The sequence below is a fragment of the Crocodylus siamensis genome, chromosome 6 (assembly GCF_052110815.1).
Source record: "Crocodylus siamensis isolate JL-2025a chromosome 6, ASM5211081v1, whole genome shotgun sequence".
NCBI classification, from domain to species: domain Eukaryota; kingdom Metazoa; phylum Chordata; order Crocodylia; family Crocodylidae; genus Crocodylus; species Crocodylus siamensis.
This window is the reverse complement of record NC_143400.1, coordinates 18263887-18277002: the sequence shown is the minus strand read 5'-3', so window position 1 is coordinate 18277002 and position 13116 is coordinate 18263887. Positions and strand designations below refer to the sequence as shown.

At 60.4% G+C, this 13116-nt stretch overlaps 1 protein-coding gene across 5 annotated transcripts in view; it reads left to right on the top strand.

Annotated features, from left to right (window-relative positions):
• Nucleotides 1-13116, top strand: part of CADM3 (cell adhesion molecule 3) — a 49363-nt gene that overhangs the window by 17184 nt on the left and 19063 nt on the right. For 4 of the 5 annotated variants that reach the window (XM_090050778.1, XM_090050775.1, XM_090050777.1 and 1 more), the window contains exon 2: nucleotides 9856-10977. The exons of the other annotated variant lie outside the window; for it this stretch is intronic. In XM_090050778.1, coding sequence (XP_089906904.1) covers nucleotides 10899-10977 — 79 coding nt within the window. In that variant the 5' untranslated portion in view covers nucleotides 9856-10898. The remainder of the gene's footprint in view (nucleotides 1-9855; nucleotides 10978-13116) is intronic. 5 annotated transcript variants of the gene reach the window in all.

Sequence of the window (13116 nt, the reverse complement as noted above, 5' to 3'; positions counted from 1 at the left end):
AGCTTCTGTGGAGCCCCAGGGCCACGTCAGGCTGCTGGTCGTGCCCCAGCCCGTCCTGCTGAGGAGCCAGCTGGTTGGTCTGACCAGGGAGCACTGAGGAGTGTTGCCCTGCTGATGAGCTGAGGGCAGATCCCCTGCCAGCCATGGGGTCCTGGAGCACTCCCCAGCTGGGGCAGCTAGGCATGGCTGAGCTGAATGATGCTGGGTGGGTCCAAGGTGATGGGCTGGGTACAGACCCAGGGGTGGGATCACGTGCCTGGGGCATCTGTGTGCAGCTGGAGGGGCCAGGACCACAGGTGTTATTGGGGCTTTTGCTGTGCATGAACACCAGAGCCTGGGTCTACCCTGGTTCCCTCTCCCCTGCTGCATGCCCTGATGGTAGAGCCCTTGCTCCAAGTCGAAGAGGCTTCTCCCATCTGTCCTGCAGCTCCCTCCATCGCAGGGCTGAGAAGTGGCTAGAGGGGCTCCTGGAGACCATTTGTGATCCTGAGATTGCTCCCTGCTGGCCTGGGGTATTGCTAATGCCCAGCCAGCTGCACCAGTGTGCTGTGCCCTACGTGCTGACATGCTAAGGGAGGTGACACCAGCTAGTCAGACCAGCAATGGCATGGGGAGAGCGGCTGCAGTGCTCTCTGCAGGAGGCTCTGAAAGCATATGCCGGTGCTTAGCTTCCCCAGAGGACGCCCTGCCTGACACTGCTCTAAAGGATGTGAGACTCCACTGGGTCTCTTTGCTTGAGGCTGCTGAGAGCTGTGTGCAGAAAGGAGGAGGCTGCTTCTTAGTGCAGGAGGCTCCTAGATCGGGGATTTGGTGAGGGGACGCGGTGGAGGGGGAGCAGGACAAGGAAGCAGCAGAAGAGATGCAGTGTGGCTTCAGGGCACAGTTCAGGGGCTGCAGGCTTCCCTGAAGCTGGGCTGTGGGTAGACAGCACTGGCTGGATGGCCATGCATCGCCATGGAAATCGCTCTTGCCTTATAAATATTCACATGGCCCCTGCAAAAGTGTAAAGGTTTAATTAAGAAAATATTGATTTTTGTGGAGTGTGTGGCTGCTCTAATTGGGCTGTGGTGCTCGGGCTTGGGAGCAGGCACCGTCAGCCGCTGGAGGCCTCTACAAAGCTGCAGCATTGGAGGGGACAAGGCACCAGGGCTTGCACCGCCTCCAGGGCCAGTGAGAGGACAGGCAGCACGGGGCAGCGGGGCTGGCACTGGGGAAGGGAAGGGCTGGCCTGGCAAAGCGGGAGGCAGCAAAGGCTGTGGAAGGAACCTCCCCAAGGAGGCATCGGCACTGGCAGGGAGGGGCCGTCCCAGGAGAAGGGGGAGGGTGGGCAGCAGTGCCCTCTGCTCTCTGGGGTACATGTGAATGGGCTGCAGACTGAGGCCAGCCCTGGGGTCGGTGGCCTGTGCCTGTGCACTGGGGGAGCTCAGCTCTGCTGTCAGTGCTGCTCCCCGTGCCAGCGTGCTCCTTGCCAGGGCACCGCGCAGCTTGTTTGCAGCACAAGCTGCAAAACAGCCCATTATATTTAGATCCACCCACCCGTGCCAGCGTCCTCTTGGCAGGGAGAGAGAAAATGGCAACGCCTGCCGCAATCATAGCAGGGCCAGGCTCAGAGCCGTCCACGGGGCCCAGTTGCAGTCGCCCCAAGCACAGGCAGTGCCAAGCGTGGCACCCTGTGTGGAAGGGGTTGGGGGAGATTCAGCACCAGTTTAGGGTCGTCAGCTCAGCCACGGACGGCAGCAGCCCCCAGCCAGCGTTGCTCTGAGGCTGGCTGTGGCAGGGGTGTCTGCTGGAGACCTCCGTCCCTGACTATCCAGTCCCTTTCCTGGCTGTGGAAGGAGGCGGCGGGGGCAGAGCAGGAGCCACTCGGCGTGGGAGGCCCGAGGAACCTCAGCACAGGCGCGGCAGGCGTCTGCCCGGGAGTTGGCCAGTGTCCAGATGCTGTGGCACACAGGCTGGTTACACCCCACTGATTTCGAGGTCCTTGGCCCAGCAGTGCTTTTCTGGGGGCTGTGCTGGCCCAAGTCGGCTCCTTCCCACCGTCGCTGTGCCTGCCCCAGGCGCTCTCGAGCCTGCTGCTGGGGTCAGGCGCTCTGGCTGCTTGTGTTTCTGCCCAGCCCCTTGACTCTTCTAGCATGGCAGCTCCCGCGGCCTGTGGCCAGACTGCCCGCCTGTAAGTGGCCTAGGGTTGCAGACACGGGCAGCAGCCAGAAATAATGATGTGACTGTCCCTGCTGCTCGGTCCCTGCCAGCAGCTGCCTGCCCGGCAGATCCTATCACTGGGAGGAGCAAGTGTGAGATGCTCTCGAGGTGCCAGCTGCTGGTGGCTCAGCTGGTAGAGCTGCGACTCAGCTCCCCGTCCTGCTGCGGTTGGCAAAGATTGGTCCCCCATATCCATCCGTCAGGTGCTGCAAGGCTGGGCCAGGTCTCCAAGGAGAGGGGAGGCAAAGGAGCTGTGCATGTGCTCAGTGCCACGAGGGCCTGACCATGCCCTGCTGCATCCGCAGCTGTCCTGGGAGGCTGTTTCAGAGCTAACGAGGTTCCTGTCCCCCGTCCCCTGCCTCCCCGCGCGGGAACACAGGCTTCCAGCTGCCGTTCCCAGGGGATGGGACTCTTCCTGCTGTAGCAGCACCTGGGTAGTGCTGCCAGCTGAGCCCTCTGCTGTCTGTTGCAGAGGAGTCAGGGCCACGGGTGCTGGAGCAGGGCATGTGCTCACAGAGGGGTGTGCCAGGGCGCCCTGAAAGACTGCATCGTACTCTGCTCTCCCAGCTCTCGCTGTGCAGCTCACGGGACGAGCCTCTGCTCCTGCCTCCCAGCAGAGACCGGCAGCTCCTCAGCATGCGGGAGCCCTGCGCTCGGGCAGGGAACGCCTCTGTGAACTGCAGCTGCGCTGTGCAGCGGGGCAGTGGCCTGCACGAGGGGGAGGGGGGGATCACCCTGCAGCCAGGGAGGTGCCCCCGGGAAATGGCCTGGGGTTGGAGAGTGAGTGGAAGCAGGCAGTGGCGTCTCCCCAGGACAGCACAGACCAAACCACTACACCCCCACGACTCCCCGGCCCCCCAGTGCTGTGACGGCCGTTGGCCTGCGTGGAGGTGCCCCAGCCTCAGGCCAGGCGGCCACTAATTTTTAGGCTTGCCTTTTCTCTCCACTGGTTGTGTTATGCAGCAAGGACTGTTGCCTCTCTGAGGGGTCCCACAATCAGCCTTCCTGCTAGCAGGCCCTGGCTCAGCCTCTTACCTACACCGCTCATCTGGGAGACTCCAGGCTCGACTGGGGCCTCTGCAGCAGAGCTGCCCGTGCAGGTGTGCACCCTGTGACCTGCACGCTGGCGGCCAGCTGCCGGGAGACAGCAGCCTCCTCCGGCCCCAAGCAGCTATAGAGACCTCAGCGCAGCCATCAGTGCTGCAGGACCAAGTTGCCCCTGGTCTGAGCTGGAGCTGCATGCAGCACCCTGTGCTCGTGGCAGAGTTCAGCTTCCGTGGCTGCCTCGATTTATGGTGCTTCTGGCATCTAAATCCTTGACTGCCCAGCCCTGGCGGCCTCCTCCAGGCATGGCTCTGGTATGGGAGGTGTTCGTGGAAGGGAGAGGTGTGATTGCATTTGAAATACAGCCTCTTGTTGGGCGGAGTATGTCCTTGCAGCACACTGCAAGACTTCACAGCAGCTGGGGCAAGTGCTTGGAGGGGAACGTAGATGAGGCTAGACCTGAATTCCCAAGCTAATGGTACAGGGTCCCCTTAGTCACCGCTCTTTGTCTTGATCTGTACCCAAGCCTGTCAGTACCATGGTGGAGTGCTGCAGCTGGTCTCGCCAGGTATAGAGCATGCTAACCAGGCTCCATGCCCAGCAAAGCCGATGGACAGGCACAGGCTTTCCAAGGGTAGAGCCTGAGCCTCAGGATGCCGCTACAGTGTGGGCGCAGAGCAGAGGGTAGGAGCGCTGGCTCTTTGATTCCTGTTGGATACCAGCACCAGGTGTCCATGTCCACTGGGTTGGCATTTGCAGTAGCAAAGCTGGATGATCCAAGAGCAACATGAGCCAGGCGTGCCTCCGAGCAAAGCACAGTCCCTGGGAGTGCCCCCGCTGCCTTGGCTCTGGGCCAGGGTGATCCCGTGGCTCCTCTGCACTAGGATGGGGAAGCTGTGGCTTCCCTGGGTGCGTGCCAGGCCGAGGGGCTTCCTCCCTCTCCACACCGCGCTGAGCAACAGAGCTGTCTTCCCTGCACCCTCTGCCCCTGCGCCCATGCTCCCGTCATGCTGCTTTCGCACATCCTGCCTCTCTTGGGGCCCGTGCAAACATGATACAAGCTCAGCTGTCTTCCACGATGGCTCTGGGGTGACCCATACATATGTTGGCAGGCCTTAGCCCTTCAGGCCTTGCTGCCATGGCAGTGCACTGGAGGGAGGTCGAAGAGGAGCAGCAGCAATGAGTGGAGGTGATTGATGGCGGGCCACAGAGCTGACACAGCCCAGGCAGCTTGAATGGGGGCAAGGCAGGGGCAGGAGCTGAACCTGCTCCCTGAGGGGGCTGGGATGTGGTGGAGGCAGGGGACAGCTCTCCAGCCATGCTCCCTGCTATGGGCGGCTCTGGCCAGGGGGGTCTTAGCCAGCCCCAGGGTGTCAACCGTGCTGGCCTGGCTGGGTATTGCTGTCTACTTGCTCGGCAGGGACTGTTGTGCCGGCTGCCACACAGCTCATCCCTGCCCTCCCGCTGAGCCCAGCGGGCACAGCACGACGTGCTGGTTCCACAGGATGGGGCTGCACTGTCCCTGGGTGGCTGTGCGCCCTTATTCTGTCAAGGGCCAGCAGGTTACAGCCGCAGTGGCTTTTAATTAAATGAGGCTGGCCCTGGCACCATGTCCCCGCCATGCCCATCTGTTATTTAAAGCTGCCGGCCGTGTGAGTGCGGAGACCAGCTCATATTTAGGTCAGGGGGGGAGGGCGGCAGTGCCTGCGTTGCGCTGATTAGAGATGCCTGCCATCAGAGGAATAGAGCTGTGACAGCCTCGGCCCATGGCCTGCTGCCCGCAGCACGAGCCCATGCTCCCCAGAGCCAGCGGTCGCCCCGCAGCGCTGCCAGGACACCCCAGCAGGACCCCAGCTAGCACTTGAGGACCTCGGGACTGGTGCTGACTGGGAGATCCAGGCTGGGAGCTCACTCCCTGGGTGCGTGTGGCAGAAAGGAAGGGGTTCTCGGGGGGCCTGCAGCCCTGGGAGCAGGTGCCAGTCCCAGCTGACCTCCCGGCAGCTTCATCCGTCCCATTTCTGCACCTCACAGCCTTGGCTGCCCCCAGTCCCAATCCCAGGCCTGGCTCCAGCCTGCGTCCAGCACAGGCGTGTGGGTCCCAGGCCCCCATCTCCATAGGTAATGTCCATGAGACTGAGCAGCTCCAGGGTGGGTTGTGGTCTGCACTGTGGTTCCCCCGGCACCCAGAGTCCACGGTGAGGCCAGGCCAGGCCCCGCTCTGTCCACGGGCCCAGACCTCCCACCAACTCCAGCCGTACCCAGCCCTGGCCCTTGCAGTGGTGGAGCTGGAGCAGCCTGCAAGTGAGGCAGAGGGGCCCTTCCATGATCCCCCTCATCGTCTGGCTGGCATGTGCCATACGCTGTCTCTGCCCCACGTCCCTCCCAGCCTCTCCATCAGGCCCTCCCCGGTCATGGCATGCTGAGCCCAGGGCATGAGCCAGGATCCCTGCTAGGTCTGAGCAGCCAAGGCTTAGGGGCACTGAGGTCCTCCCCCTGGGACCTGTAGTACAAGTAATTGGAGGGGGGTTGCGGGGAGCAAGTCTAGCCCTGCGGATGGGGGGGGGGGTCTTCACTTGACTGTCTCCCAGCTTCTAAAGCCTCCTGCAGCCCTGTCCCCACCCCATGGTACCCCACCCACAGCCCTGCCCTGACCCCAGCTCTCACCCACCAGTCCCCCAGTCCCCCCATGGCCCAGCCTCCCACCCCACAATTGCCTCCCAGCCCCCACTCGCACCCAGCCCAGTCTCCCTGGTGTCCCAACCCATGCCCCATCCCACCCCCTGCCCTACCCCAGCCTCACGTGACCCTTTGGTAGCACAAAGATTTCCCCAAACTCACCCCTGCCAGGCCGCGCGCCCAGATCCCACCCCGCAAGGAGGCCTCCTCCCCCAGCTCTCCCGTACCACACACCAGGCCTGGTGTTTCCCGGTTCCCAGGAGCCAGACTGAGCTGGAAGGCAGCGCTGCAAGGAGCTGCTGGGGTGCGGCTCTCCGGGGCGCTGAGAGCCAGGGCTGCTGTCCCCAGTGCTGGGGCTGGGGTCGGAGCTGGCATGGCATCCAGGGGTGCCTGGCTGAGCGGCGGGGCAGGCATGGCAGGGGCAGTGCTGTGGCATGGGGGAAGTGGCCCGGCATGGAGCTTGCTGGCTGAAAGGCTCATCGGGGGCCGGCCTGATCAATCCAGCACGCGAACTTCTGAGAGCTGCTTCTTTTGGGGCCTGCGCAGGAGCCGGTGACTCAGCCGTGGCGCGGGGCTGGTGTGGGCGGGGGACAGCCTCCCTGCCAGCAGCATCTCAGCACAGCGCGCTTTGAACCTCTAATTGAGGGCGGCTTCCTCCGGGCATCGCCGCCACGGGGAACTGCCCAGCCGCTCTGCCAAGAGCTGCGCAGCCACGTGAGGGGCAGCAGGAGCCAGAGCGCCCAAGGAAATGGAGAGGCCAAGGCCTGGGAGGCAGAGCTGGCCAGGCTGCAGGCCCTGTTAGCAGACGGGGCTCTGGGGTCACCCCCTTTTCCCCAAGCTCCAGCGGTTGGTCCCCGCTCCCCAGCTAGCGGAGGGGGTCTGCAGCGTGCCCCATCGTGAGGGCAGGGGCTGTGCGGTGGCACGGCTGTTGGGGGAGCACTGCGTGGGTCTGAGCATTGTTGGGGCTTTGTGGGAGCAGGGCGAGAGCTGGCAGTGGCAGTCGGATATTTGCAGGTGCCGTTTCAGGAGCTGGTTGCGTGGGAGCTGCGAGCAGGCGGGAAAGAGGTGAGGATGTTTAGGGCCGTGTTTTGGATGAGGCTCCCAGCAATCTTAGAGGCTGTGGTTACTAGCCCGGCTGTCCACGCGATGGCTCTGCTCCGCAAGGCTGGGGCAGTCCATCTTTTCCTTTATGCCTGAACTAAAAGCCACAGGAGCTTTTTGCAAAAATATATACACTACAACCCTGCCAGTCTTCAAAACACACATACACAGTTACAGCGCCACACACCTGTTACAATACACGCTCTCGCACACCTGTTACAAAGCTCATACCCGTGTGTGCACCTGTCCTCATTCCCTTCACTGTTACAGTTTCCCCGTTCCTCTGTTCCAGGGGTTCCTAAACTGTGGTACACGGGCCCTTGGGAGTACGCAAGACGTCTCGGGTACACCGGAGAAATTGTGTAATATTGGGTTGAATTTTCATTATAATAATAATTGGCATTTAAGGAATTAAAATACCAAACATATGCGGGTATGGGTACAGGGGCAGGCAGTAGTTTTGGATGGGGTGCACGATAAGAGAGTTTGGGAGCCTCTACCCTCTTCTCTTCCTTCGTCTCTGCTCCTTAGCATTTAATCCATTTCACTGTCGCTGTTGTCTCCATCATCGGCACTGTCCTCGTTGTTGCTCGATCTGCTTTTTTCCTCACCGCCCCTGCTCTCTTCCTCAGGGGGCAGAGGGCAGTCCTTGAACAGTCTGTGCCAGTGGCACCTCTGCTAGGTCTTGCGGCCTCAGAAACATCAGCCCTGCTTTGCTGGGCACCAGGCACATTCCTGGCCTGGCCGGCCAGTGGTCAACTAGCCAGGGACAGCGATGCCAGGCGTGAACACAGTGCACACCCCACCCTCAGCTGGCTGCTGTAGTGCCAGCCCTAGGGACTCGTGCACCGCCGTGGTGCTCGCAGCTCAACACACCTCCAGCTGGGACCAGGCTCAAGCAGTGCGCAGAACACAACCCCCACCGGAGCATGAAACAAACCTCACACTGACACCGCTGCATGCGCGCGCGCACACCCCACCCCCCCAGCTGAGACACCTCACACACACACACACACAGCTGAGACACCTCTCACACACACACACACACACAGCTGAGACACCTCACCACAGACACAGCCCTCGCACCTCCTGGCATTGTGCTGGCACCCACCTTGTACCAAAGTCAGGGCTGCCACCCTGACACAGGCCTCACACCTAAGCCAGGGTGGTGACACACTCTGAGAAAACCCACACACGTCTCCCAGGTGTCATCGCACACTGACACATCCCTCACAACTGGCCCTGGGGATCTTGCATACGCTGGCACAGTCCTAGCCCCTCACCCCAGACAGCTCACTCATCTTGACAACTTTTACCCCTAATGGAGTGGGGGGATCGCTCCCCCTGCACAACTGTCACTCCTAACCTGGGAGAGTCACCCCCCACCCCCACCGCTGCCAGTTTGGCTTGCCAGGGGCCATGGTGTTGATGGAAGGGCCTGATTCAGGTGGATGCCATGTGTGCGCTGACACGGGGATCATCCCCTTAGCAGGAGTCTGAGGATTTAGACTCTGCCAGGCATTTGACCGGGTTCCACAGTATCTGATTTAAGCATCTAAACGGATAGGATATCATTATAGCTTCCATTAAATGGATTAATCACTGGCTACCTGGCAGGTCTCAAACTTAATTATGAACAGAGACTCATGATAGAGTGGGCGTGTTTCTAACAGGGTCCTGCGGAGATTCATTGTGGGTTCTGTAATCGTTGCAGGTTTTATCGGCGACCTGAAAGGAAACATAAAGCCTTCTCAGATGGAGTTTACAGTGAGTGGTAAATGAGGGAGGGGGCAGGGCTCTGATATGGAGCGATCAAGATGGTTGGTAAACCTGGCATGAGCATAAAGATGCCTTTCCGTGCAGCCAGATGTCCTAGGGCGGGGGGTCAAGCTCACTGGGGCCCCTGGGCAGGATCCAGACCCATCTGCAGTGGCAGGACAAGCAGCCTCAGGGAGCCACAGGGCTTAGTGCAGCTGTCACTGCCAATGCACATCTTTAATGGGGCTCCGTGCCCTGGATGTTGGTTGGTTGGTGGTGGTCTGCCCTTGCCCCTGAATTCCCAGCCCCAGGAGCCCTGCGGGCCAGGTGGCACCTCTCCGTGGGCCGTATATTTGACACCCTGCTCTGCACCAAGGAACAAAAGATATAAATGAGCTTCCAAGGCTCCGGTTGTGACTGAGCTGTGCTAATGTCGCTGCTGGGACCCAAGCCAGAGCTTCCTGGCTAGAGGGTCTTGTCCTGTGCTTAGGGTCAGACTGACACCCTATTTGGGCTCAGGAAGGTATTTTACCCCCTGGTCAGAAGGTGTGGACTAGACTGGGAGGGAGGGTTGCCTTCCTCTGTAGCGGGAGGCATGGCCTCTACCTGGGATCACTTGATCAGATTATATTAACAACCTTTCATCGCAGCAAGACGTTGGCTGCTGTGGTCCCCCTGCTTTACCTGTAGCAGATTTGGGTGTGATGTCCTGTGTTGTGTTAGGGTTGACAGTAGTTGAACTAAGCAGCTAGACAGTGGATGTGTTTAGGATGGTATGGACAGGGCTGGTCCTGCCTCAGGCTGGGGTTGGACTAGATGCAATCTCTGGGGGTCCCCTCCAGCCCCACTGCTCTGTGATGCTAGGGGCTGTTTGGTCCAATAAGTGAAGATCCAGTGGCAGACAGCAGAAGCTGGGCAGATTCAGGGTAGAAATAAGGCAGGAACTGAACAGCAAGCATTAGACATGGACGGTTCACAGCAGCAATGGCAACAGCCCCCTGAGGGGTCTGGTGCATTCCCCACCCGCCGCTGGAGGCTGGATGGTTTCCTAACAGACCTGCTCTTGCTTCACCACAGCTCTTGGACCTGGTGCAGAAATTCCCACATGGCCATCTGGCAGCCTGGATGTCAAATGAGAAATGAGGAAATGCCACCACGAGGGGCCACGTTGATCCCCAGTGGGCAGCACTGGGACCCTGAGACTCCATTTGGTCTGCGAGCCCAGCCGGCAGCAGCAGCATGGGCTGTTACCATCCATCCCTTGAGGGGAGCAGCACCCCCACTTCACTCTTTGGTGCATTTTTTGGAGCGGTGCATTATCTAGTGGCTATAGACCTTCGTCCTACTTCTTGCCACCCTGACTAGCTGGCTCCACGGCAGCTCCCAGCAGGCAGGAGAAGCGATTGCTGGGAAGCCCTGCTCCCCTCTGCAGCCAGCTCAGTACGGGTCATTCCCAGCCTCGTCTAGACAGCCCACGGGCGCCGGACACAGAGGGGGCATGCTCAGTACAGGTGGAGCTATCCCAAAGCAGAGCCGCCCAAAGCTAAGCTGGCAGAGGTCTCCCGGAGGCTCATCACTGGGCCAGATACAGGCAGATTTTCACTGAGGTGACAGCACATCCCCAACGGCAGAGCCCAATTTCAAGTCCCTGTGGCAGAGATCCTCAGTTGTTTTCCTCTAACCCCTGCTAAGAAACCACAATGCTGAAATTGGAAAGAAAGGAAAAAACAAAGGGAGAAAATTGAGCCGGAGGCAGGTACCCAGGTGTGAAATTTCAGCCCAAACAATTAAAATCCAACTGAGTTACAAGCACGAGAACAGGGTGTTACAGCAGCAAACCTTGTAGTGGAAAGCCTGCTGAGTGGCTGTAACCACTGGCAGGGGCTGCAGGCTTTGCACAGCCTGACAGATGGCGCGGATACGGTAGATCCGGAGCTCACGCCCCGCCACCCCTCTCATCTCACAGTACAGGATCCGGGAACATCCAGGGACACAGGAAGGGTTCCCATAAGTGTCTCCTCTGACCGTGGACCGTCTCTGCGGAAAGCCATTGAGACCAAGGACTTAACAAGATCCCAAGGGATTGGGTCTTGGGCCGCATCTGAAGACTGTCCTGAACTATGGCATTAAAGGCTAAAACATGCTGGAAGGATCTGAAGCATCAGCATCTGGGTTCAAGCTGGCCACGAACTCCCAGAGGTTGGGACAAGGCCCCTGCAGGGCAGGCAACTCCACATGTGCCTCCCCTGCCCCCCTGCTGTGGCGTCTGAGGTGGCCACTGTTGGGCCTAGGACAGGGGATGGGTGGAAGCTGCCCGGGCTCCTCTGCATGCTCAGGGCTGGCGGTGGGGGGTGCAGGGTGGGAGGGACTGGTGCTGTGGCCCTTACAGGCAGGCCCGGGCAGCATGCAGAGACAGACCTGTCTTGCATTGTGCCAGTTGCTGCAAGAAAAAGGATGCCCAGCTGAACAAGGGGCTTTCTGGAGGTAGCACTGCTGTGTGCAGGGCACCGGGTCACCAAGTGCAGGGCTGTGGTACAGAAGGTGCTGCTGGGTGTAGCATGACTGGGTATGGGAAGCTGCTGCAGCACTGTGGGGAGGCTGTGTATGGCACGGCTGTCTATAGGGATATTGTGTCTGGCGCTGTACACATGTTGGATGCGTGCAGCACGTCTGTGAAGGGGGGTGTTGCATTGTGTCCAGGGCCAGTGGGATCCAGTGCTGTCACTGGACGCAGTGACGTCTGTCCATCTGGTAGGTCTCTGCCCTGCAGGTGTCCCTGCCAGTGATGGGACTGGGCAAGCGAGGTTACCTGGAATACAGCCCAATGGCTTGGGGCAGAGCACCAGGGCCAAAGGTAAGGGCTGCCAGGGCAGGGGGCCCAGGAGTAGGGGCCTGAAGGACCCAGGAGAGCGTGTGCCCAGGGCAGGGCTCTAGGTGAAACCGCACTGGCCTCCTGTAGTCGCCACTCTGCTGTTCTTTCTGAGGCCCAGCCAGGATCCCGAGATGTCCCTGGGCATGGCAACAGAGGCGCAAGGCTGGGCCTGGGGGCAGGGGGGTCCCTCATGCAGAGCAGCCCGGGCAGGACATAGGCAACAGAGAACATCCCAAGGGAGGAGAGAGCCTTCTGCCTGCCCCTGCCCCTGCCCCTGCTGTGCCTCCCACCATGGCCTTGCCCTCTGTAGCCTTGGCCCAGACTCCTCCATCCCCCACTGCATCCCCTGTGTCGTGTCCCAGGACCAGGGAAGGGCAGCAGAAAGAAGAGCCTTCCCACTGCTCTAGCAAGCCTTAGAGACGAGCTCAATCCGCACCTGCGGTACGGGTGCCCCAGGGAGCATGGCAGCCTTCAGGAGGGAACAGAAAGCAGAGCAGCAGCTTGGGCAGGGCAGCAGATCAGGTAGAGAAAAGGGATCAGAGTGGTACTCGGAAAGGGGCTGGGGCTAATTTGTGGCACACGTCTGCACATTAACATGTGAACATGCCTGTACACATGTGCACATGCAGCGGTGTAAATGGAAGCACACCCTAGTGCTCAGGAAGACATGCACATGCACACACAAGGGACAGGCATGCACACGGGGTGCACAGGCACAGGCACGCAGTATCCAGGAGACATGCTGGCAAGTGCACTTCAGACCTGTTCAGTGCCAATTCTCGGAGACCAGTCATTGCATTCACAAAGCTCCTGGCTGGCCCTTGGGACTTTAGCTCTAGCTGTGGCAGGGAAGAGGCAGGTGCCTCACACATGTTCCTGTGTGCATGTGCACATGCATTCTTAACTATTTTTTAGCACTAATTATCCAGTGCTGCTCTTGGAATCAGTCCTCCTCAGCGAGTCTCTCTGGGTGCGTGCAGCTCTCAGAGCCCAGGACAGCAGCAGAGGCCTTCCCAGTCCAGGGACCACGGGCCTTGTCGAGGGGGCTGCCCACGCCCTCCTCCCACAGTGGGGTTTCACCCTGTCTGCCTGGGGTGCAGCCTCCCAGGTCAGTATCCCCGGGTCTCCCAGGGCCCTGCCGTGCCGAGGGCACCGGCCCAGGCCTGACCCTCCACTCCCTTTGGCACTCAGTGGTGTGCGTGGTGCCCCAGGCAAGGTCTGTTGCCCAGGGCAGCTTTCACAACCCAGCCCAGTGGGAGTGTAGGGTTCATGGCATCGTGCCCAGGCATTGCTGCAATACACCATGCCCCTGCTCCCCCCACCCCCGTCACTGGGGAAGCTGGATGCTGACACTGCGCTCGCCCCATGTCCCAGTCCGTTCCTAACAAAGCCCCTAAGATGCTTTCAGCTCCTGGCTCTGCCACCTCCGCGTGTTGGGGTTGCTTGTTCAATGAGAGTAGGGGTCC